The 26942-nt window shown below is 37.8% G+C and overlaps 2 protein-coding genes across 2 annotated transcripts; both read left to right on the top strand.

The window, feature by feature from the left end:
• Positions 1 to 3649: 3649 nt before the first annotated feature.
• Positions 3650 to 4660, top strand: LOC128744125 (dihydroorotate dehydrogenase (quinone), mitochondrial-like). Its single transcript, XM_053840918.1, has 2 exons — positions 3650 to 3831; positions 3901 to 4660. Exons 1-2 carry the CDS (start codon positions 3650 to 3652, stop codon positions 4658 to 4660), a joined length of 942 nt encoding a protein of 313 aa, XP_053696893.1.
• A 21682-nt stretch (positions 4661 to 26342) lies between these two features.
• Positions 26343 to 26732, top strand: LOC128744126 (dentin sialophosphoprotein-like). Its single transcript, XM_053840919.1, has one exon. The coding sequence runs from the start codon at positions 26343 to 26345 to the stop codon at positions 26730 to 26732; it is 390 nt and encodes a 129-aa protein (XP_053696894.1).
• The last annotated feature ends 210 nt before the right edge of the window (positions 26733 to 26942 follow it).

The following is a 26942-nucleotide window of genomic DNA, read 5'->3' on the forward strand; positions in this document are numbered from 1 at the left end:
TAACAAAGGTAAAAAGCCACGAAAAACCTCCAATGTCCTTAGAACGGTAGTAATAATTGAAAATCTTCCAGCCTGCGTGATTTTAACTAGCATTTACATGATAGTTGAAAGACAAGCATACATCAAAGGATATGCCATAATAAAATGGTGTTGTCAACTATTTTCGAATAAATTGATAAGAGTGAATTAGTGAGAGTAGTGATAAGAGTGAAAGAGTGAATTTTGAATAACCCAGATCAATTGATTATTATTTACTGTTTAGCCAAAAGTTTTGCGTTTAATGACAAATATTTTATGCTTTGAATAAGTTGTTTTTAATCCAATACACGTATATCGATTGTTAACTGGTGTGCTAGCTACAAGCTACTCAAAAATCTACAAAATATGGTATTACCGCCAATCACCAAAAGATGTGTGATTGTGACTTGGTGATTTAATTCTTTATAGAAATAAATTGGAAGAAACTGATATACATTTGATACATGCATTTGGAAAATTTAATCTCGACATCATCTAACAAAGTTATAAACTTGCGTAACAAACTGTGGAAGCTTTGAAGAATGTCCAGTGTTATCGAATTGCATCTGCATTCGTAGTTCTACGTTAGCGCAGCGTACGTGCCCTTAGGCACAGACCTTCATACTTTTTAGGTATATATTTTCAAATATCTTTCGGCTTTTACTGTCTCAACGACACCGGGAGTGCCAATATGTGTGGCGTTGATCTAAAAAGTCAGTTGTGCTTCCCCAAAAATAGTCCACAACATCAATAAGCGTGTCCAGACCCGACCTTCTAGAAGAATGTTTTGGTCTGCAAAACGGAGTAATCGTATTACGGCAAATCTATTATTACTTATCGCGAAAACATCACCCGATTCGGTTGAAAACTGCCGGACTGTCCGGTGCAATTGGATTTAAAATCAAAAGGCAAATTGGACTAGCAATTAGACTTCGAACTGGAATTGGAAATCAGAGTTTAAATTTGACTTGACATAGGATATTAAATTAGACATGAATTTGTACTAATTTAGGCTTGAAGCTTTACTTCATATGGAACTGAAATTTGGGACTCACATTGAGAGTAACTTGGACTGGAAGTTTTACTTGGAATTAGATATGAAATCGTACTTGAAGCAGAATTAGAAGGTGTTATTTACCTAATATTTAACTGGAAATTTCATTTGAATTTAAGCTCGAAATGGAACTTAAAATTTGAGTTCAAATTGAACATAAATTGGATTTGAATTAGAATTCGAATTCTACTTCAAATTGGACTTGGTTTGAGACGTTAAATTTGACTTGAAATACACCCTCAAATTAGACTTGAATTTGGACTCATTTAAATTGGAAGTTTCACTTCAAACTGCACATTGATATAAAGTTTTACTTGAAATTACCTTTTCCTTTTTTACTGTTTGTTCCTTTTTTCTCTTTTTCTATATCGTTTTCTTGGTTTTTGCTCACTTTCCTTCCGTTTTTCCCCTTTTCCTTTCGTCTTCTTTTTTTCTGTCCCGTGTTTCTTAGCTTCCTGTCCCATTTTTTCTTATTTTCAGTTCTCATGTTTTTCACTCATGTTTTGTTATTCTCTTATTCCTACATTTTTAGTATCTTTCCCTTTTTTTCGTTTCCAGTTTTCATCCTCTCCTAAACCCCTTTTATCTACCTACATTCTCGTTTTTCATCTTCGTCTGTCCCGTTTTTCCTCGCTGATTCTGATTTAGGCTCCCTTTTTCCGTTTCCTCTTCGGTTTTTCCTATTTCATCTACCGCTTTTCGGCTTTCTATCTTCCGTTTTGCCTTTTTCTTTAATCCGTTTTTCTTGTTTTTTCTTTCTTCTTTCTCTGTCTAACTTTTTGTCTTTTTGACCTCATTTTCTTAGTTTCCTCTGTCATTTTCCTTTCGGTTTCTCTTATTTTCTGTTCAGTATTACATTTCTTGTTTCGTTTCCTTTTTTTTTCTTTCACTTTTACTTTTTCCCGATGTTTTCTCTTTCACTATTTCCGTTTTTTCGCCCTTTTCCAATTCCCTGATTTTCCTCTATTTTGTTATTCGTCTTTTTTCTTTCGTTTTTCTTTATTTTCAGGTCCGTTTTTCCAGTATAATCAATATATATAGAATGCCAGTGTCGCTGCAGTGCGCGTGGTGAACATCATACATATTCAGATAATGTATTTACATTATATATGCATATGTGTGTGTGCCTGAGATGCATCAAAAGGGGAATCTCACTGTCAAACTTTGACAACCAGTTTGAAATTTTGAATATGGCTGCCAAGTAATGTGATCTGATTGTAAACTTCACTTGCTTCAAATTTCTGAAAAAATCGGTGCAGAAGGGCGCAGTTGTGGGATTCTATTCATCCGGACGATTCTACTGTTTTTCCTCTTCTCTCTTCTTGTTTTTTATCAGTTTCGGTCCAATTTCGACTTTTTTCGATTCCAATGTGCCCGGTCAACACTGAATGTAACACAATGTTGCTGTTATGTAACACAGAAGCAACATTGTAATGTAACAAAGTTATCAAAATTTGACGTAACATTTAAATAAAAAAAATGGTAGCATTGTTACGTTAAAATGTTACCTGTAGGTTATGTAACAATAACATTAAGTTTTTAATGTAACAAACTTAATGTTATTGTTACGTAACCTACAGGTAACATTTTAGCATAACAAAGCTGCCATTTTTTTATTTAAATGTTACGTCAAATTTTGATAACTTTGTAACATTACAATGTTATTTCTGTGTTACTTAACAGTAACATCATGTTACTTTCAGTATTGAACACCGTGTGTTCACCACAGAGGTGGTGGACAAAAGGAGACTGCAAACCCCCCTTATAAAGCTAATGACATGGGTTGGGTTATTTTTAGACACAAATTGTGCCTCTTCCTTCGTCTACTGTAGAACCATCGACCGGAAAGTTTAATCTAACTTTGTTTTTACTGGCGGGACGACGACACTATGCAGGCCCTTGCGACTTCCAAGACACTGCGTGTGACGTTTGATACTTACCGAATGAAACTGGTACTGGTATATCGATACTTAATATTTTTTTAAAAGTTTTTTGAGAAAGGAGGAGAACGAGTTGAAAGGAAGGGGGGGGGGGGTAATAGGTAGCTACGCTTAACAAGTTGTCGTTGTGGCTTCTATCTTTTGTCCAATGCTTGTTAAGCGACAACGACAACTTGTTAAGCGTAGCTACATGTAACCCCCCCTTCCTTCCTTTCCACTCTTTCCGCTTCTTTCCCAAAAAATTTTCATTACTTTCCCCTACCGTCCCTCCATCTATGTAAAAACCATCGTTTCAAAAAAATATTAATATTAATGCCTGACCGCATTTCAAGGTCAATCATGAATGCAGTTCGCGCCGCTCTAACGGTAAGTGATCCGATAACATAACCCTTATTGTTTTCAATAGTTGTCCCATGCATGTTTGCTTCTGACAGGATAAGCTGCGCTCTCTATTGAAGGTAACAGCGCTCGGAGCAGCAACCTTTAGCTTCACCTGCCTGTACAAGGGAAATGAAAGGTTCTACGAAAACATTTTCATGCCGACCGTTCGGCTCGTCTGGCGGTGTTCGGCCTGAAGCTGGGATTGATTCGACCCGGATATCAAGATCCGGACATTCTGCGCACCCAGCTGATGAATATGGTTCTGCGCAATCCGGTCGGTATCGCTGCCGGTTTTGACAAACACGGCGAAGCGGTCTGTGGACTGCATCTGCTTGGGTTCGGCTTTGTGGAGGTCGGATCGGTTACGCCCCAGCCGCAGCCGGGACACTCGAGACCGCGAGTGTTTCGGCTGTATGAGGATAAGGCGATTGTCAATAGGTATGTGTGTGGACTGAACGTGTTCTGTTATAATGGAAACATTGTTTCATATTACCAAATTTTTTTCAGGTACGGATTTAATAGTGATGGCCACAAAGTGGTCTACGAGCGGCTGAAAGAAGCTCGCCAAAAGTGTGGCGAAGATGTTGTGTTAGGAATAAATTTAGGAAAAAATAAGCTTTCTAAGGATGCGATCCGCGATTACGTGAAAGGAGTGAAACGATTTAGTGGCTTAGCTGATTATCTCGTTATCAATATAAGTAGCCCGAATACGCCCGGTTTGAGGACTATGCAAAACAAAAGTACGCTTTTCGTATTGTTGAGTGAAGTCCTGAAGGTACGGAGTTCCCTGCCGCTGGCAGAACAAAGACCTATTATGGTGAAACTGGCACCGGACTTGTCCGATGAAGACATCCAGGAGATAGTCACAGTTGTATGCAGCAAAGCATGTGCCGTCGACGGACTAATCGTATCGAATACAACCATCGAAAGGCCATCTAGTCTGAAGAGCATCAATGCCGGCCAGCTGGGCGGCTTGAGTGGGCAGCCATTGTTCCAAAGATCTACCCAACTGGTGGCCAAGGTGTACAAATGGACCGAGGGAAAAATTCCCATCATCGGCGTTGGAGGGATTTTCAGCGGTCGCGATGCGTACAATAAAATTCTGGCCGGTGCCAGCGCGGTTCAACTATATACGGCGTTTATTTACCATGGACCACCGATTGTGATACGAGTCAAACAGGAGCTTGAGGAGCTACTGAAAGCGGACGGGTACGACAGCGTGCAGCAAGCCGTCGGCAAGGGCGTAGATCAGATCTTACAAAGTTGATGATTGGTTCTAAGAAGAAAGATTTTTAACGTAGAACTACGTTTTTGTTTTCTATTCTATATTGGGGTGCACTTTAGAAATTCGAGAAATATGCATGTAACGAAAAGTGGTTATGGTTTGCGCGCATAACTCAGCCATTTTTCAATGGATTTTCGAGATATTTGCATCAATCGATCAGTAATTTTTCTAAAAATTGATAAATATAGCAAATATAAAAATAATTTGTCAAATTACTATTAAAAAAAGTATAAATAGTAGGTATTGTCAAAATCAGCCAATCACATAGAAGCACTCTTTTGCTTCCCAGGCCCGGGACGACAATTTTATACACCTGCGGCTTCGTTTACTTCGATTCTAGAAAAAATGTAACCGAACCCTTGCCTTCCAGTAGGACAAGAATTATTCATTACCAGCTAAGCTGGACAAAATTGAAGTCCTGAAGGTAAACAACTTTTGTAAAAATTCGAAACTACCCACACACTTTGATCGATGTTATTATTTAAACATAGAACCTAGACGAATTCGATGTCCTGAAAGTAAACAAGTTTGTAAGAGTGTAAAACCATCCTTCCAATTATGCTTACTCTTCGATCGATCTAATCATTCGAACATTAACTTTAATCAAAGTTGATGTCCTGAAAGTAAACCGTTGAAAAAAAGAACGCATCTACCTCTTCTCTTCAACCGATTATATTATATTACTAGCTGACCCGACAAACTTCGTATTGCCACAAATTAACCTGTGTTGTACATAAATCATGAATCTCGGATGATCTTTGTCACAATCTCGAGTTTTGCAAGCCCCCCAGTGGGCGGCGCTACCGACGGCGGGTCACCGGCAACACTCGCGACCGTCTCGTCCTGAATGATCTAGTGTTACTATAGATAGTTTTTGTGGTCTTGTATTGACTAATGTTTTATGGAAGAGTCTCGAATTTGTCGAGTTCGATTAGTTTTTGAGTTTCGCAAAAATTTCTGTTTTATTTGTATGAGAGTCCACATCCCCCTACCACAGGGGTGAGAGGTCTCTAACTATCGTAAAATAAATTCAAGACTCCAAAATCTCCCACATGCCAAATTTGGTTCCATTTGCTTGATTAGTTCTCGAGTTTTGAGGAAATTTGTATTTCATTTGGTTGAAGCCCCCCTCTTAGAAGAGGAAGGGGCAGGGATACCAGATTTGCAGATTTATCTGCAAATTGCAGATTTTTAGAGCGGTCTTGCAGTTCATTATAAATTTGCAGATATTTGCAGTTTTTCTGACTTTTATTGATTTGGTGCAGATTTTTGTTCGAAGCTCTTTCAACTTTCACAGACTTCCTAAAAAAGTGTGCAGATTTTCGCAGATTATTTTTAAACCAGAAAATTCGAGTAGCCAGAAAACTGCTCGATTTTTTCGGTTTTCGAGCTGTTGCAGACATCTTTTTTAGAAAATATGGCATCTCTGGCAAGGGGTCTCAGTATATCATAGAAAAAATTCCTGGCTTCTAAAACCCCCACATGCCAAATTTGGTTCCATTTGCTTGATTAGTTCTCGAGTTTTGAGGAAATTTGTGTATCATTAGTATAGGAGCCCCCCCTCTTACGCCCTCCATGAAATTGCTCTCTAATACAATCTAATCATAATCATAAAATTGCTGGTCATTTTATCTATCCAACGACATATAAATTGCTCAGTTTCGTTCAGTAATTAAGTAGTTATTACCATTTGAAATCTTTCATTCAAACGTTACACTTCTATTTTCGTTTTCACAAAGTGCTACCCAGTCCCAGCATATTAAACAAAGACGTAGTCCTACGTCAAAAAATTTTGTCTCCAAAAACACCCACGTGCCAAATTTGGTTCCATTTGCTTGATTAGTTCTCGAGTTATGAGGAAATTTGTATTTCGTTTGTATAGGAGCCCCCCCTCTTAAAGTTGGGAGGGGTCCTAATTCACCATAGAAAATATTCTTGCCCTCGAAAACATTCACATGCCAAATTTGGTTCCATTTGCTTGATTAATTCTCGAGTTATGAGGAAATTTGCATTTCATTTGTATAGGAGCCCCCCTTCCTAAAGTGGGGAGGGGTCCCAATTCATCATAGAAAAAAATGTCTGAAAATGAAAACTTTCACATGCCAAATTTGGTTCCATTTGCTTGATTAATTCTCGAGTAATGAGAAAATTTGTATTTCGTTTGTATAGGAGCCCCCCCTCTTAAAGTGGGGAGGGGTCCTTATTCACCATAGAAAATATTTTTGCCCTCGAAAACTTTCACATGCCAAATTTGGTTCCATTTGCTTAATTACTTCTCGAGTTATGAGGAAAATTGTGTTTCTATGGTACAGGAGCCCCCCCCCCTCTTAAAGTGGGGTGGGGTCCTAATTTACTATTGAAAATATTCTTGCCCTCGAAAACCTTCACATGCCAAATTTGGTTCCATTTGCTTGATTAGTTCTCGAGTTATGAGGAAATTTGTATGGAAGCCCCCCCTTTTAAAGAGGAGAGGAGTTGTAATTCCCCTTATAAAGAGGGGAGGGGTCTCAATTTACCATAGAATAAATTCTTGTCACCGAAAACACCCACATGCCAAATTTTGTTCTATTTGCTTGATTAGTTGTCGAATTATGCAGAAATTTGTGTTTCATTTATATGGGAGCCCCCCCTCTTAGTGGGGGGAGGGGTTTCTAACCATCACTAAAACCTTTCCTGGCCCCAAAAAACCTCTACATGCATATTTTCATGCCGATTGGTTCAGTAGTTTTCGATTCTATAAGGAACATACGGACAGACAGACAGACAGAAATCCTTATTTATAGGTATAGATATTCTCGTTACGTTATATCGAAGTAAAAACGAAATTTATTCCTATTCGAAAGAAATAGATTGCAAATGACAGGGAACCCTTAGAAAACCGCTAACTTTCAAATTTCACGATAGTTGGTCTTATAGTTTGGAAGATTCGTTAAGAAATGAGAAAAAGCGAAGAGTGTGTAAAGATTTTGTTAATTGATATTTGTAAATCTAAATAACGAAATTGTCTCATAATTTACAACGTTTAAGAAATAGAAATAATTTTCGCACAGTAGCAATGCGAGGTCATACCATAATGAAAGTTAACACTGTTGTTTTTATTAATTTTAAACAATTACGTTATATCGATGTTACTTTGAATCGAGGTTACTTTGTATCGAGGTATTACTGTACTATAAAAATATATTCTTGTATGATCTTGTATAAAAACGTGATGGAATTTTTCATGTGACATGAGGCACCAATTTTCAGTGTTTGTTTAAAGACTAGACATGAATTTCTTAACAAGTTTTTGATTTAATTGCTGTAAAGTAAAAATATATGAAAAGCAGAGAAAACAAGTATAAGGGTCCATGCCTAGTGGCACGGGCGCAGGCTTGAAGTAGGACTACGAATGTAGAGCAATTCGTCTCCCAATGCCAAATCCGGTGATTTTTGTACGAATTTCATATAGGGTAATTGATCTTGAATGGACCTATTTAGCGCTTTTTAACACCACCACTCGCACTCCTGCTCAATTTACTCGTCATTTATAAATAATATGTGGTGATGTTACTATTTGTTGGAAAGTACCACCTTTTTTCTACATTATCAGTACTTTAAAAATGTATAATTGATGAAACTTTTATTAAATATATCGTTTTTTGCCAAAGCCTTTTTTTTATCTTGAATGGACCCAACATGATCTTGAATTGGACCTATTTTTGATTTTGAAATGGACCTAAATTTGGATTGTTATAGTTTCTTCCATGTAAATGAACAAAATAATAACAAAGAATTTTTTTTAATAGTACAACTATACTACTGTTATTTATTAATAGGAAACAAGGTTGAACAGCTTTTACCTTTCTTATACTCTGTTAGAAAGGTATGAAAGTCGGTTGAAAAATTTGAAATCAGTCACAGTCGCCGAGGGTCTTATTTTTATGTCAGCCCAACAATTGAACAATGTTTCAGTGACTTGATATGCGTTATGTATGTATCTGTGTGTGACATTTGTATATTGGGAATTTATTATTACCTGTTGTTCAGATATAGTTGATATAGTAACGATTTCTACGTCATAAAAAACTACAAGGTATACAGCCCTAAGGGTTGTACGAAATGGTGACGTAGTACTGTGTCATATAATACTCATTATAAATGCCGGTGCTTTCGCCACCAATAGCCGTCGATGGTAAATACTGACCGTCCGTCAGTGCGATTGTGCGATGAATGAGCAGACGGCGAACCAAGAGTACCATTTTATAGTCACTGGCACTGCCGCTGCTGCTTGTAAGCTAGTGTAGGTGGTGGGGGAAACCATATCGGCTGCTGCTGCTTAAATGATTGTCCGACACTGATTGAGCAAGCTATCGAACAATTTCGCATGTCTGCGATGGGGATAACGCAAAATGTAATGTTAAGTGCATCGTGTGGGATTCACGTTGGCCATTGCCGTCTGATTCCGCTTGTCTTTGGGACCGGTGTTGCCGTCAATAGACATCGATGTTGCCGATTGGATTGGAAAAGGGGTGTGGCTTACAAAGTGGTCTTAAGGTTATCATTTGGATCCAAATCCTTTGGTGTATCTAATTGTCGTCCGTGCCTGTGAAGCTAGGCGATAACAAGGGAAATGTATGGAAAAATTCGACCTTGAATCTTTACACACATTTTCACTATTTAGCGTATAAAAAATTATTATTAGTATGTTACTATAAAATTGCTGGACATTTTATCTATCCAACGACATATTAACTGTTATGTTTCGTTCAGTAGTATAGTAGCTATTAGCGTTTGAAATATTTCATTCAAACGTTACACTTCTATTTCTCGTTTTTACAAAGTGCTACCCAGTCCCAGTATAGTAAACAAAGACGTAGTCCTACGTCAAAAATTATGTCGCCTATTAGTTTCAAAAATCTAAACCATTCATTAAAAATATGTAATATAACTTACATTAAACGTAGTTTATCAAGTACAGTGGGGTTCGAGTTTTTATTTAGTGACTACATATTTCGAAAGGTCAGACTTTTACTGACGTAGGACTACGTATTACTGCAAAGTATCTAAAGGTTTGCCACAGCCTCTGTCGAACATTTTGAATATAAAACCGTTGCAATCGTGAAAAATTCGTTAATTAGTGGTAATTATTCAATTTTTGACACATTTATATGCAATTTTTTCAGTTAAAAAATGGTCTAGATTTTGCCACGGTTTCGATTTTGGCAACATAGGCGACACGCATTTGTTGTCAAATTCGAAAGCATACTGTAAATGGTGCTTGCAAAAATTAGACTTGGTAATTCTACTAGGTTTAAAGGTAAGGTTAGATACTAGGTTTTAATTTTAAATGATAGTCGATGAAGAACTGTACCAGATAGAAAATAGGTGAACCATCCTATTTTCTATCTGGTACAGTTGAATATTTTAGATCTCAGGGTCACTCAATTTCGGTGGACAAGGAGATATTAATTTTCTTACAAGTCTGAGGGGAGAGGTGCTTAAAGAAAACTTTACATCCCCTAAGAAAAAAAATCAGAGGGTTTGTGTATAAGATGCGACCACGGATGACGTAGTACAACGTTAGTCGGGTTGCATGATTTTGAATATTTTACTAAACTGATTTTTAATCTATCTGTCAATCGATCAAAAGGTGATGTGAAGTCAACCTGCTTACTTATCGGCGGAATATAAGGTCTTTGCAAAATATTTTTTAAGTTTTTGTCACCCCAAGTTTTTGTCAAAGGGGGGGGGGGGGGGCCTTTGGAAATTGGCTTGAAAAATCGGGGGGCTAAAAAAAATTTGTAGGCTATGAGTATAAAATCAATTGTCCGTGTGCTCTACAGCCTGAAAAACTCGAAAAATGAGTATACTTAACACTTCTAGCACGAAACTGAAATGGAAATTCGAATTCGGAGTTTCCGAAAATCGTCCAAAAAAATTCTCTCGTTTTTGTCTTCTTTTCGTACATTTTTGCATGGAAAATAATAACGTATATATTAAAAGCAAGAACAGATTTGGTTTTCACGCTTAAACTTTAAATAAAAATGCTTAAAACCCATGTTTTTTGCTCGATTAAAAAATTTACTTTGTTCCCCCCCTTCAGTGGCCCAACACCGGAAGGACAAAAACTTTATAAAATATTTGTAATGGCCTAATTTTACTTCATTCTGAGCCTCATAATTATTTTAACTAAACTATTTAGAAAATTATCAAATACAATATTATTTTTTTAGGCATATCCAGTTCGAAAATGGTCCAGATATTGATCTAAATTTTATATTTTTTGCACCATATCATTATCCAGGCCTTTACCTAATTTCTAAATACGCACAGATGACGCACAGATGATTTTATTGCCAAACCGGATAGTTTTGTAGGATGGTTGGGCATCACAAAGTTTCACGAGGGTGAGGAAGTTGACGTTCTTAACCATCAGAAGTGGCTGCTCCTTTTTACTCAGACGAGTCTGATTTTGTGACTACAGGATCCGGTTGAATTTTATTGGCCTTAGGGTTTTCGGTCAGCGCGCTAAAGGTGTTTTGAAGCTTTGGTATATGCTTGATTAACGTGTTTAAACTATTTCTCATCTAAGTTTTGTCAAAACTTAAACTTACAGCAAAACTTTTTGCTGTATTTATATGGAAAATACAAGACGTTATTTGTCCAAAATTTTGATTCCAACCATTTTTACGATGTTGCCTGTAGATAGTTAAGCAGGGATAACCACTTTAAATAGAGTTTGGAATATTAGCTTCGTAACTCAATTCGAAGTTCCAATATTAGAGTTTCCTATACAATAAAGCTATATACAAATCTTCAGAATTGTATGCTCAAATAGCATGTTTCATTCTTCTGAGCATTACTTTTAATGATACAAGAATTGTCCCGTTTAGCATAATTTGGGATTTTTTTTTACATAAGGCGAACAAATTGGGAAAATTTTGCTCTACTTATATAGATTACTTATATAGATTATATAGATTACACTTTTGCTTCGTGCTAAAACAAATACGTAAAATCCAATTGAAAAATTTAAGTGTAACAAGTTTTGTGCTAAATGCCAATGACGCAAAAATAGCTCTTTTTTAAGGGACATAGTACCTTTTACACCATATTTTTTGCCTAATTTCAAATATTTTTTCTCGATAACGCGAAAGGCAAATTGAATCGGGTTTTTTGCATTCGAAACATTGCATTTTATACTAATATTTGCAATTTTGTTTTCATAAGGGAACCTCTTCCCCTTGCCCCTACGGCTCCTTGAAGATAGTCGTTCAAAAAAACCATGAATTGCGGTACCATGGGTTGGCGCTGGGGGCTTATCCGAATTGAAAAATTCCAAAACGACATGAAAGAACATTTAATTATCTCGTGTTTGATCCATCCTTTTTTAGAATCCGAACACATAACAAAATGGCGGACATTGATACATAAAAGTATGGTTTTTAAGCGAAAAAATTGACGTTAAACATTTCTAAAAAATACAAAAATTACAATATCAAGAAAAGGATGGGTCAAACACTAGATAATTTTGTTGGCTTTCAAACAAAAAAAGAATCATAAGAATTGCTTGAGCCGTTCTTGAGATATTTATGGTACCGACTTTCAAAACCTGGTTCCGAGAAAAACGACGTTGAAGTTTTTACTCGTTGTTTAATCGCTCCAGACATGCGCGGTACAAATAGCTGTAACTTTGTCAATATTTGGAATTCATGCAAACGACTTCAAACACATATGGTCAAAATGTTAATCTTTCGAAATAATCAATAAAAAATTTAGGTTTTAAAAAATTGAAAAGGTACTATGCCCCCTTAACAGAAGGCAGTTAGTATCCCTCTTATCTTTTGATCCATCTTATCTTTTAATCAATGATGGTTAAAATTTTTGTACAATACTGATTTTGTACAAATTAAGTTTATATTATTTTAAGCATAAAATGACATATGTTAGCTAACTAATTAGGAAGACTTTTTAGTTTCAAAACTAGAGGCTACAATGTACAAACACTATGAAACAACTACGAAAAAGGATGAGTGATAGTTAGTTATATCAATTTAATTAAGTTTTTATTTAGGCTATAAATCAAGCCTACTTTCAATATCCCGTGCTTATAGATTAATTATAAACGGAGATACTATAGTGACAACAAGCAGTTTTATAGAATACTAGCTGACCCGACAAACTTCGTATTGCCACAAATTAGCCTGTGTTGTACATAAATCATGAATCTCGGATGATCTTTGGCACTTCTCGAGTTTTGCAAGCCCCCCAGTGGAAGGCGCTTCCGACGGCGGGTCACCGGCAACACTCGCGACCGGCTCGTCCTGAATGATCTAGTGTTACTATAGATAGTTTTTGTGGTCTTGTTATTGATTAATGTTTTATGGAAGAGTCTCGAATTTCTCGAGTTGGATTAGTGTTTGAGTTTCGCAAAAATTTCTGTTTTATTTGTATGAGAGTCCATATCCCCCTTCCACAGGGGTGAGAGGTCTCTAACTATCATAAAATAAATTCAAGACTCAAAAATCTCCTACATGCTAAATTTGGTTCCATTTGCTTGATTAGTACTCAAATTATAAGGAAATTTGTATTTCATTTGTATGGAAGCCCACCCTCTTAAAAGGGAAAGGGGTCGTAATACACCACAGAAAAAAAATTCTGCCATCTAAAACTCTCACATGCCAAATTTGGTTCCATTTGCTTGATTAGTTTTAAAGTTATGAGCAAATTTGTATTTCGTTTGAATGGGAGCCCCCCCCCCCCCTCCTAAAAAGGTAAGAAGTCCTAATTCATCATGGGAAAAATGGTTGCCTCCAAAAACACCCACATGCCAAATATGGTTCCATTTGCTTGATTAGTTCTCGAATTATGAGGAAATTTGTATTTCATTTGTGTAGAAGCCCCCCCTCTTGAAGTGTGGAAGGATCCTAATTCACCGTAGAAAATATTTTTGCCTCCAAAAACCTCCACATGCCGAATTTGGTTCTATTTGCTTGATTAGTTCTCGAGTTATGTGGAAATTTGTATTTCATTTGTATTGGAGCCCCCCCTCCTAATGTGGGAAGAGGTCCTAATTCATCACAGAAAAAATTCTTGCCTCCAAAAACACCTACACGCCAAATTTGGTTCCATTTGCTGGATTAGTTCTCGAGTTATGAGGAAATTTGTATTTCGTTTGTATAGGACCCCCCCTCCTAAAGTGGGGAGGGGTCCCAATTCATCATTGAAAAAAAATTTTCTCCAAAAACACACACATGCCAAATTTGGTTCAATTCGCTTGATTAGTTCTCGAGTTAGGAGGAAATTTGTATTTCATTTGTACAGGAGCCCCCCCTCTTAGAGTGGGGAGGGGTCCTAATTCACCGTAGAAAATTTTCTTACCCTCGAAGACCTTCACATGCCAAAGTTGGTTCCATTTGCTTGATTAGTTCTCGAGTTATGAGGAAATTTGTATGGAAGCCCCCCCTCTTAAAGAGGAGAGGAGTTACAATTCCCCTTATAAAGAGGGAGGGGTCTCAATTTACCATAGAATAAATTCTTGTCACCGAAAACACCCACATGCCAAATTTGGTTCTATTTGCTTGATTAGTTCTCGAGTTATGAGGAGATTTGTATTTCATTTGTATAGGAGCCCCCCTCCTAAAGTGGGGAGAGGTTCTTATTCATCATAGAAAACATTCTTGCCTCCAAAAACACCTACACGCCAAATTTGGTTCCATTTGCTGGATTAGTTCTCGAGTTATGAGGAAATTTGTATTTCGTTTGTATAGGACCCCCCCTCTTAAAGTGGGGAGGGGTCCTAATTCACCGTAGAAAATTTTCTTACCCTCGAAGACCTTCACATGCCAAAGTTGGTTCCATTTGCTTGATTAGTTCTCGAGTTATGAGGAAATTTGTATGGAAGCCCCCCCTCTTAAAGAGGAGAGGAGTTACAATTCCCCTTATAAAGAGGGAGGGGTCTCAATTTACCATAGAATAAATTCTTGTCACCGAAAACACCCACATGCCAAATTTGGTTCTATTTGCTTGATTAGTTCTCGAGTTATGAGGAGATTTGTATTTCATTTGTATAGGAGCCCCCCTCCTAAAGTGGGGAGAGGTTCTTATTCATCATAGAAAACATTCTTGCCTCCAAAAACACCTACACGCCAAATTTGGTTCCATTTGCTGGATTAGTTCTCGAGTTATGAGGAAATTTGTATTTCGTTTGTATAGGACCCCCCCTCTTAAAGTGGGGAGGGGTCCCAATTCATCATTGAAAAAAAATTTTCTCCAAAAACACACACATGCCAAATTTGGTTCAATTCGCTTGATTAGTTCTCGAGTTATGAGGAAATTTGTATTTCATTTGTACAGGAGCCCCTCCTCTTAAAGTGGGGAGGGGTCCTAATTCACCATAGAAAATTTTCTTGCTCTCGAAAACCTTCACATGCCAAATTTGGTTGCATTTGCTTGATTAGTTCTCGAGTTATGAGGAAATTTGTATGGAAGTCCCCCCTCTTAAAGGGGAGAGGAGTTATAATTCCTCTTATAAAGAGGGGAGGGGTCTCAATTTACCATAGAATAAATTCTTGTCACCGAAAACACCCACATGCCAAATTTGGTTCTATTTGCTTGATTAGTTCTCGAGTTATGAGGAAATTTGTATTTCATTTGTATAGGAGCCCCCCCTCCTAAAGTGGGGAGAGGTTCTTATTCATCATAGAAAACATTCTTGCCTCCAAAAACACCTACATGCCAAATTTGGTTCCATTTGCTGGATTAGCTCTCGAGTTATAAGGAAATTTGTATTTCGTTTGTATAGGAGCCCCCCCCCCTCTTAAAGTGGGGAGGGGTCCCAATTCATCATAGAAAAAAATTTTGTCTTCAAAAACACACACATGCCAAATTTGGTTCCATTTGCATGATTAGTTCTCGAGTTATGAGGAAATTGGTATTTCATTTGTACAGGAGCCCCCCCTCTTAAAGTGAGGAGGGGTCCTAATTCAACATAGAAAATTTTCTTGCCCTCGAAAACCTTCACATGCCAAATTTGGTTCTATTTGCTTAATTAGTTCTCGAATTATGCAGAAATTTGTGTTTCATTTGTATGGGAGCCCCCCCTCTTAGTGGGGGGAGGGGTCTCTAACCATCACTAAAACCTTTCCTGGCCCTAAAAACCTCTACATGCAAATTTTCACGCCGATTGGTTCAGTAGTTTTTGATTCTATAAGGAACACAGGACAGACAGACAGACAGACAGACAGAAATCCTTCTTTATAGGTATAGATACAACGACGTGTTCGTTGGTGGTAGGCAATGATAGCTACCGGCAGTGATGTCTCGGAGCGCAAAACTAGGTCCATTCTAAAATGAATACTAGGTCCATTCAAGATCAAAAAAGGGGGTTAACATTTTTAAGGAATTTGAAGATTTTACTGGTTTTACTGAACTTTTAAACACCTAAATTGAAATTACACATATTTTAGCATCATTTTAAGAGTATTGTTTTATTTCAAACCAGAAGGGTTCCGGGTAGTAACAGTTTGAAAATACTCTATGGTGACTGCCAAAACGCTGAAAAACAGCTACTTTTAAATACGCGGCAATAAAGTAGGGTATTGTCGTTATCGTCGGGCCACTGTTATGGTCGGGCCATCACGATTTTACAGTTTTAGTAACTCATGATATCTATGATACAACCATTGTAAAATTTCTTACTGTGATAGCTAAATTTTCACAATATTGTGAGTTTCAATCGTGTATTCAAAACACTCGTACTAAATTCAGTGGCTAAACGTCACAAAAAAAGTTTTCCAGGCGCAATGAACTTTTCTTCAAGAAATGATTCATGAAATGCAATTATCGAGATAAATTTTAAAAATGTATAAAGTGTGTTGTGCTGCACACGAAGATTATTGAAAAATCCCCTTCAGTAAGGTGTTTGGGAAGGATAAGGTGAAATACTAGAAAAGTGCTATTTGTAAAGGTCGGGTCACTTGAGTAGTCATGGTTGGGCCACCATAATTTTAAGCACAAAAGCACAATAATCGCTAGAGAATATCAGTTACGTAAAATGTGATGAAATAAAGCAAAAATAGTGCGATAAAAACCTAGATTTTTATTGTTTTTTCATTGTAGTTGTACACTTCGGAAAAGGCGATTGTAGCAATATTGATTTTACAAGATCGCCAAAATTTCGCAAAAATTCAAAAAATAGGGTATATGAGCCTATATGAGTCGTTGTTCCCGGAATTCATTCTTTTCATGTCTCTGTATAGAATTTCAATACGTGTGTCTTAGATTTTCTGCGGTGGCCCAACCTGTACAACGTGGCCCGACTATGACAACATTTTTTGTCTTCACGTAAATGCCTATAACTTTTTTATTTTTCAAGCAATCAGCTCAAAACTTTCCGGAAATATTCCTTATTCTTAGATCTTCGCAACGATGTATTTAGATTTCCAAAATTCCTTTTGAAACGAAAGTTATGGGCGAACGCCAAAACGTGGCCCAACCACGACGACACTCCCCTAGTTTTGGCTATAATTTTAATTTAATTTTAGTATATTTACGTTCAGAAATGATTAAAGATAAACATAAAAGCTAAATACAGTACAAAGACTTGATAATTATATCCTAAAATTCTTATAAATTCTTATTTAAAAATAGGTCCATTCAAGATCAGAATTCGACTAGGTCCATTTCAAAATCATTTACCCTAATAGATTCCCCGGAACGGAAGGTTTACTTGCGCTGTTGTATTTTGTACAACACCTGTGAACCGTTGACTTTATCTTGCGAATCTAGCAATAAATAAAATTACTGTTTTCAGTAAGGTTGATCCGCAGACAAATGGTGGAAATACAACCTTTAAAATTGCCAATTTGCCACCGATGTGTCTCGAAAACTAGCTGTTCGATGCGTCGCAAGCTAGTTGCTGCTGGCTGATGTTTCTCCAACGAAAGCCGGTGACCGAAGAAGGTAAGGAAAGGAAGTTTAACCCATAGCTCATCTCGTATATATTTCTGTCATCCGTGCTAGGGAAGCACTGACGTGGGAAGGCAAAAAAATGCAACTAATGAAATATTAAATATTCGACTCATATTTTCTCAATTATTAAACGTCTGTTAGGGAAACATGTAATCTACTGTGTTGTAATGGATTTTTTGGAAAATTTCCAATCGATTGATACCAATATCTTTAGAATCTGTTGACGGATGACTGAGTTATAAGCGTGCAAACCATAACCACTTTTCGTTACATGTTCCCTTTTCGTTTTTCTAAAGTGCACCCCAATATAGAAATCAAAGAAGTAGTCCTACTTCAAAAGCCACGAAAAACCTCCAATGCCCTTAGAACGGTAGTAATAATTGAAAATCTTCCAGCCTGCGTGATTTTAACTAGCATTTACATGATAGTTGAAAGACAAGCATACATCAAAGGATATGCCATAATAAAATGGTGTTGTCAACTATTTTCGAATAAATTGATAAGAGTGAATTAGTGAGAGTAGTGATAAGAGTGAAAGAGTGAATTTTGAATAACCCAGATCAATTGATTATTATTTACTGTTTAGCCAAAAGTTTTGCGTTTAATGACAAATATTTTATGCTTTGAATAAGTTGTTTTTAATCCAATACACGTATATCGATTGCAAAATATGGTCAATCATCTAACAAAGTTATAAACTTGCGTAACAAACTGTGGAAGCTTTGAAGAATGTCCAGTGTTATCGAATTGCATCTGCATTCGTAGTTCTACGTTAGCGCAGCGTACGTGCCCTTAGGCACAGACCTTCATACTTTTTAGGTATATATTTTCAAATATCTTTCGGCTTTTACTGTCTCAACGACACCGGGAGTGCCAATATGTGTGGCGTTGATCTAAAAAGTCAGTTGTGCTTCCCCAAAAATAGTCCACAACATCAATAAGCGTGTCCAGACCCGACCTTCTAGAAAAATGTTTTGGTCTGCAAAACGGAGTAATCGTATGACGGCAAATCTATTATTACTTATCGCGAAAACATCACCCGATTCGGTTGAAAACTGCCGGACTGTCCGGTGCAATTGGATTTAAAATCAAAAGGCAAATTGGACTAGCAATTAGACTTCGAACTGGAATTGGAAATCAGAGTTTAAATTTGACTTGACATAGGATATTAAATTAGACATGAATTTGTACTAATTTAGGCTTGAAGCTTTACTTCATATGGAACTGAAATTTGGGACTCACATTGAGAGTAACTTGGACTGGAAGTTTTACTTGGAATTAGATATGAAATCGTACTTGAAGCAGAATTAGAAGGTGTTATTTACCTCATATTTAACTGGAAATTTCATTTGAATTTAAGCTCGAAATGGAACTTAAAATTGGAGTTCAAATTGAACATAAATTGGATTTGAATTAGAATTCGAATTCTACTTCAAATTGGACTTGGTTTGAGACGTTAAATTTGACTTGAAATACACCCTCAAATTAGACTTGAATTTGGACTCATTTAAATTGGAAGTTTCACTTCAAACTGCACATTGATACAAAGTTTTACTTGAAATTACCTTTTCCTTTTTTACTGTTTGTTCCTTTTTTCTCTTTTTCTATATCGTTTTCTTGGTTTTTGCTCACTTTCCTTCCGTTTTTCCCCTTTTCCTTTCGTCTTCTTTTTTTCTGTCCCGTGTTTCTTAGCTTCCTGTCCCATTTTTTCTTATTTTCAGTTCTCATGTTATTCACTCATGTTTTGTTATTCTCTTATTCCTACATTTTTAGTATCTTTCCCTTTTTTTCGTTTCCAGTTTTCATCCTCTCCTAACCCCCTTTTATGTACCTACATTCTCGTTTTTCATCTTCGTCTGTCCCGTTTTTCCTCGCTGATTCTGATTTAGGCTCCCTTTTTCCGTTTCCTCTTCGGTTTTTCCTATTTCATCTACCGCTTTTCGGTTTTCTATCTTCCGTTTTGCCTTTTTCTTTAATCCGTTTTTCTTGTTTTTTCTTTCTTCTTTCTCTGTCTAACTTTTTGTCTTTTTGACCTCATTTTCTTAGTTTCCTCTGTCATTTTCCTTTCGGTTTCTCTTATTTTCTGTTCAGTATTACATTTCTTGTTTCGTTTTCCTTTTTTTTCTTTCACTTTTACTTTTTCCCGATGTTTTCTCTTTCACTATTTCCGTTTTTTCGCCCTTTTCCAATCCCCTGATTTTCCTCTATTTTGTTATTCGTCTTTTTCTTTCGTTTTTCTTTATTTTCAGGTCCGTTTTTCCAGTATAATCAATATATATAGAATGCCAGTGTCGCTGCAGTGCGCGTGGTGAACATCATACATATTCAGATAATGTATTTACATTATATATGCATATGTGTGTGTGCCTGAGATGCATCAAAAGGGGAATCTCACTGTCAAACTTTGACAGCCAGTTTGAAATTTCGAATATGGCTGCCAAGTAATGTGATCTGATTGTAAACTTCACTTGCTTCAAATTTCTGAAAAAATCGGTGCAGAAGGCCGCAGTTGTGGGATTCTATTCATCCGGACGATAAGAAAATTAGCGTTTAAAAACATTTCACTGGCATGAAAACAGCGATGAGTGCACTGATGACAACACCAACCAGCGCACAGATAAAGAACAGATAAATAACAATGAGCAGCTTTGATAATGAAGTTCCCGATTCACAGACTTGATACAGATTGTTAGCATCATGTTTACCATAATGAGTCTTGTAGAAAAACAGCGACACTGGCATTCTATGTATATTGATTCTACTGTTTTTCCTCTTCTCTCTTCTTGTTTTTTATCAGTTTCGGTCCAATTTCGACTTTTTTCGATTCCAATGTGGAGGAATCCCAGAGACTCCGCGTGAATCTTTTTGGTTCGTCCTGGTAGAGCTGCGAAAAAAAGAACTCACCGTCTAAAAACGCCAGTACGAAGAGCACGTGCCCGCTAGCCCAGAGGAAAGGTTCGCCAGCAACGACAAACGGAGTTACAAAACGGTCAGGTGCAAGAATTTTGCCATAAGTTGTTACCGTTTCGCACTCTTTACCCTATAACACCCAGGTAGATCGAAATAAATTGAATGTATCGTGAAGCAAACTAGAGTTCGTGATGAATTTTGCATATAAATAATTCATAGGTTTAGGTTGGGTGAGCGTTTTGAAGCAAATGATACATTATTATAAATATAAAAATTAAATCAAAATCGAAATTAAAAATAAATAAATAAATTAGGGAAAAATAGGTAAAAAGTAAAATTATTTACGAGTAAATAAAATCGAGGGACTAATTAAAAAACACTCACGATGCAACGATACAAAACATAATCCACAACTCTACAAACACCAAACGAAATAAAATATCAGTTCAATGGCTTAAAAAACGGCAGGAAATAGAAAGAGGAGTTTCTCCCTCCAGCGACAGTGGAGCTACCACCACTTTCGATTAGATGGTTCACTAAGTCAGAACAAAATTAATTAGGTCCGGCTATTCAATAAAAATTAGTTAAAATCTTTAACTTATTAAAGTAAGTGGTGCTTATTATATAGCACGATATCTGTGTATACGATCCGTGGCACATGAAGTGGATTAGCATAGTCAGAACCCATTAATATTATTCGGCCTGAATACGCCGACCCGGTTTACCAGCCCCTAGACGGTAGATCAACGAGTGATTGGCAAAATCCATCGGAAAAACGTACCCGCCTTCGAACCCCCGCTTCTGAGGTCACACGCGCTCCAGGGGAGGCGGTGACGGGCCGGGGTTAAGCAGTTCGATAGAGCAGGGAAAACCTCGCACCTGCAGTCGTAATAAGTAGTGATCGACATCGGACCGGGTAAAGTCCGGAAAGTCCGGTTCGATGTCCGGTCCGAAGTCCGATCGGAACGAAATTTTAGAGTCCGATTTTTTATCGGACCGGAACCGGAACGAAGCGTTCCGGAACCGGACCGGACCAGGAATTCCGTTGAAAGTCCGGAAAAGTCCGGTGCACTTTTGATAGTAAAACTGACCGCAGTGGAAACTGTCGCACTGTCGAACCAGGGAAATGCGTGTTCATAAGAATCTCCAACGTTTCCCTAGTAGTAACAGTGAGACTGACAACTTCTTTTTACAATTGCCCTAGGCCATTATTATGGTCTTTGACTAACGCTTTTTAGAGTCGCGCCGTCACAGGCAGAGTCTGGATGCTTTCGCAAAATTTGACTCTGGACTTTCTTTTGGCTTTGCGAAGCTCTGCGTTGTATTTGGTGAGAGATGCCCTGTAGGCCTCCCAATTAAACGTGATCTTTGTCCTGTTGAATAAACGCCCAGCCTCCCGAATAAGGTTGCTGAGCGATTCATTCCACCAGGATACGTCACGGTAGACTATCCGCGTGATTAACGGACAGTTTGCAGTATAAGCATCAATAATCCTACTTTGTAGGTCATTGGCTTCAACGTCCAGCTCAGCTGGTGTGCGTATATTAATATGACAGGAATTCCGAGAGTTTCCCAGATGTTCTCTGAATGAACTCCAGTTGGTTTTCTTCGGATTTCCGGATTGTTCTCTCCTGAGAGAGTTTGCCTCAATATCAAAAACGATATGCCTGTGGTCTGATAAACTTAGTTCGTCAGAGACATGCCAGTTTTTGACCTTCTTAGCTATAGAAGTGTTGCACAGAGTAAGATCTAGGACCTCATCTCTGATAGCATTAACAAAAGTTTCGAACATTTTACTTTGAAGAAAGTTTCAGCATGGCTTAAGTGTTCGAAGTTTGAATCAGAACGGTACCTAGTTAGCAGCTAGGTTTTACTTTGCTTTACTTTACTTTACTTCGGCGACAATCCGTTTATCGAATCCATGCCGAATTCAGGAGCCGTCTCCACATTTCTCGGTCTTGGCCTACCTCTCTCCAGTCGCCCCTAACACCCGCTGCTCTAACATCATCGTCAACGGCGCTCATCCACCGGGTACGGGGTCTGCCTCGAAATCGTCGGCCTCTATCGGGTTCTCTGCTAAATATTGTTTTCGCTGGTCTCTTTTCCGGCATCCTTGCTACGAGGCCCACCCATTGTAGCCTGCCGTGTTTTATTCACTTCACAATATCCGCGTCTTTGTATACTTGGTATATTTCATGATTCATGCGTTTGTGCAACACTCCCTCGTCTAATATGCCGCCAAGAATTGATCGCAGGATCTTATGCTCAAAAACGCCAAGAGCTCGTCGATCGCTCTCTTTCAATGTCCACGCTTCGTGGCCATACTGTACCACCGGGAGAGTTTGCGTCTTAAAAAGCGCTAGTTTTGTACGGAGTTGTAGGCTACTGGACCTCAGCTGGCTACGTAATCCGTAGAAGACCCTGTTGACAGCCGCTATCCGCCTTTTTACTTCACGGCTCAATCGGCTCGTTGTCACATGTTACTAACGTACCAAGGTAAACAAATTCGTCGACCACTTCAAAAGTATCTCCAGCTATGACCACCGCAGTTCCTACACCCGAAGGACTACCACACTCTCTACCAGCCACCATATACTTTGTTTGGGTAGAATTTATGATAAACCCTGTCCTCGCAGCTTCTCCCTTAAGATGCGTGCGCTTCTTTCACAGCACTACGGTTAACACCGTCATACATAAACATGACTAGGACTTGCTTTATATGTTTAAAACTAATTTTTTTAACTTCCTCAGTATTGAGGAATGGCAATAATTTCGCTAGCAATAATCCACTTTCTGCTTAAGGCTCCCAAACAAGTCCAGCCAATTTATTTTTGAAAAATTAGCAAATATCTGTGGGTCTTGAAACCGAACGCTTCACAGCATCGGCTCGTACATTTCGATCCCTCAAAATTTAATTTCAAACAATTCATTTTAAAAGTTATGTAATTATGGCACTTCATCTTCTTGGTAATGCCATAGGTAACCGAATTTCACGCTTATGGTCCAATTTAAAACATAACTACAATAGTTTCAACGGATTTTTCTAAATTATCGTATAGGTTTGGGCGGAAGAGTATCAGATTTTCATGAAGTACTATGGCTTCAAGATATACACTTGCACCTTTTTCTCTCTAAGTAGTAATTCCTTATAATCGCTTGGAATGAAAGGGGTACAAGTGCACAACTTAGAAGGAAAGAGGTGTAAGTGCAAATTACATTTTCAAAAATGTCTTCTAAGTCCCGAAAATCAAAATGCTTTTCCAAGACATCAATAGAATTTAATAAAGAAATGTTAACACAACCATAGTGCGTCATTAGTTTTGTATTATATGACCTGACGAATTTTATAGATGATGTTAATTTTGGAGCTGATTTTCTCGAAATTTACTTTTTGTCATTTACACCCCTTTTCTTCTGATCCACTCAATTGCTAATCATAGCAATTTTTGTTCGATTATAGTCACTTTAACCAGCTTGGGTCATTCATGACTTCTGCGGGGTTGGGATTTGAACTCGGGTCCTCGGCGTGAGAGTGGTGAATGCTAACCACTACGCCGGGACTGACCCCATCAGCACAATTGAATGGAAAACATTTTGATGGTTACTTCTAAAGTTACAGCTGTTTGTATCAAACGTGTCCTGAGTGCATAAAAACTTTAATTGTGTTTTTATCGAAATCATATTTCTAACTTCACTACTAATTTTTATAAAGCGGATAAAATTATTATCTTTTTGACCCATCGTTTTAGCATCGGTATTGCATTTATTGAATTTTTAGAGGCGTTGAAAGACAATTTTTTTATTAAAAAACTGACTTTTATATCTGAATGTGCACCATTTTGGAATGCACTTAAATTTTCGAAAAAAGGGTAGGTCAAACAGAAAATAACTTAGTTTAGGAATTTTCCATGATGGGTAAGCTGCCAAGCACCAGTCAATGGTGCCGCAATTTTTTTTATAATCCGCTTCAAGGAGCCGTATGGCGTTTAGAAGTTACAGATTACAGGTTCCACACATTCAAAGCTTTGCCTTTGACGTTTACCTACTTTTTTAAAATTGGTAAATTTTCCATCCGGACAATTTCGGACTTCCGGACCGGAATCGGACCGGAACCGGAACAGAACTAAATCGGACCTAAAAAGTTCGTTCCGATTTTTTACCGGACCGGACCGGACCGGAACCCGGACTTCAATTTTCGTTCCGATGTCGAACACTAAAGCAGATCAAAAGCCAGAGGAGTTCATCGCAAGCAGCAACGGTCGGCCGACCAACAGCACCGGTAGCAGAAAACCAAAGTAAACACAGCATCGTGAGTAGAGTGGAAAAAAAAGTTAGGTTAATAAAAGATTGTAAAAGTTTAATTTAGGGTTTTGATCTCTTGATCCCGAAAGTAGACCCGGAGCCGACCCTGAAAGCCTTCGCGTTCTCAAGGTTGAGCTAGCCAGTGAGAAAAGAGGTCTTGAGAGCCCAGCCCCTACACGGTTCCCAGTGGTTCGACCAGGAACCAGGGGTGAACTTAACCGAGGCCCTTCCGGCCTCGGAGGTAACAATTGGCGCCCAACTTATAAGTCGAACACGGATCAAGATTTCAAAAATAGTTTTTGAAAACTCGGAGTGTAGGAGGAACTTGTAAAATTGAATTAATTTTCCAAACTAAAACGCACAAGGGTTTAAGTGAGTAACGATTGCGCAAATCATACTTACCGTTTCAACTGAATTTAGCCTAATCGATAACTTACGCTTATTAAAGCTACGATTTGCGATTGTGGGTGAACTAAATAGATTTACGCGAAGCAAATTTAGTTTAATTGAGTATTAGAGAATCAATTAATGGGTCTTGACTAAATAACATTCGGAAATAATACGTTTGGTACAAAGTATTCGGATTAAAAAAAGTTTGTGGACCTTTGTGATCATATATTTATTTCGTTTTTCTTAAATTATCGCTAAAATGGATTTACAAAATTCATATAAGACTATGAATGTATCGCATCTTACGATAGAAGAGGTAGAGCATGAGCTTTTAATCCATAATCTTCTATTTCGAAGAGAGGATCATGAAAGCGTCAAGCGACGTAAGCTTAAAGATAGGATGAAAGAGGAAAGGGCGATGGGATACGTATCCGCCGCATTTGCTCGGACATGGCGCTCCGCTTCCGAAGAAATCGCTTTGATCAATTCCACTCTCACATAAATTGGTGAGATTCTAGACCATCCAAAAGTCGATACTAGACAGATTGAAAAATTAAGAACGAGAATGATTCACTACCGTGTCAGAATTGCTCACTTATCTGTGGCATTAGACGCGAGAAAATATTCCTCACAGGTTAGGGCCATCGAGAAGCAGATTAATGAGATTTTTGAGAAGCATTTCCGTTTTCCGTCCGCTCCTAGAACCGAAGAGTCGGGAGAAGGGCCAGATGAGATGGGTATTGAAGAAGCTTTACTAGAAGTGAGAACTGAAATCGATCATTTGAATGAGACAGTAGTTGCACTAGAGGACGATGACGGGTCTTTAGAGGGTGCTGTTGGGGGACAGAAATCAGCCCAGTCCAAAGAATATGAATTAGAATGTACAATGAAACGATCTGAAAATATATTAGATAAGTTAACAGAATTTGAACAAGGGAAAATTGAAAATATTGGACCATTGATAAAGGCCTTTAAGGATTTTGTTTTACAAACATCCGATCAAGAAAGGGCGAGAAAAGAAAAAGAGATTCAGGCGGAGAAACATAGAAAATTGGAAATGGAGGAAAATATTAAAAGAAAAAGAAAATTAGAAAAACTACTATTGGAAATGAATGAAAAAATGAAACTGCAAACTGAGCAAAATAGCGCCCCCGCGATTTCCTTCGAAAACCGAGAAGAAGTACTCAGCGTAACAGAGGAGAAAAGTGAGAAACAGGAAAAGAGGAAGAAATTGAAATGGAAGGAAATTGAAGGTACATCAACTACAGATGTTTCCGAATCAGATGCCAAATTATCGACAGAGCCAATCAGTAGCTCCGATAGCTCAGATAGTTTCAGGAAAAGGAAACGGAAAAATAAGAACTATAATAAGGAAAAACCCCAAAAAACCGTTATGTCGAATCCGTACACGTCGACCGAAAATTCTTCGACTGAATCGAGCGATAGCTCTGAGTCGTCATCAACGACGATGTCTGATAGCTCATCCAATTCCAAATAGTCCCAAAATCGAAGGAATAAGAACAGAAAACATCGAAAATCGAAACGAAATAAAGAACCGATGAAACGAATTCCTATCTCAGAATGGCGATTGAAATATGACGGTAAGGACAATGGACGTAAATTGGCCGAATTTCTAAAAGAAATTAAAATGCAAAGTAAATCAGAGGATGTCACCGATCGTGAGTTATTCCGATCAGCCTTATATTTG

This window comes from Sabethes cyaneus, chromosome 3 (genome assembly GCF_943734655.1).
Source record: "Sabethes cyaneus chromosome 3, idSabCyanKW18_F2, whole genome shotgun sequence".
Lineage (NCBI taxonomy): Eukaryota > Metazoa > Arthropoda > Insecta > Diptera > Culicidae > Sabethes > Sabethes cyaneus.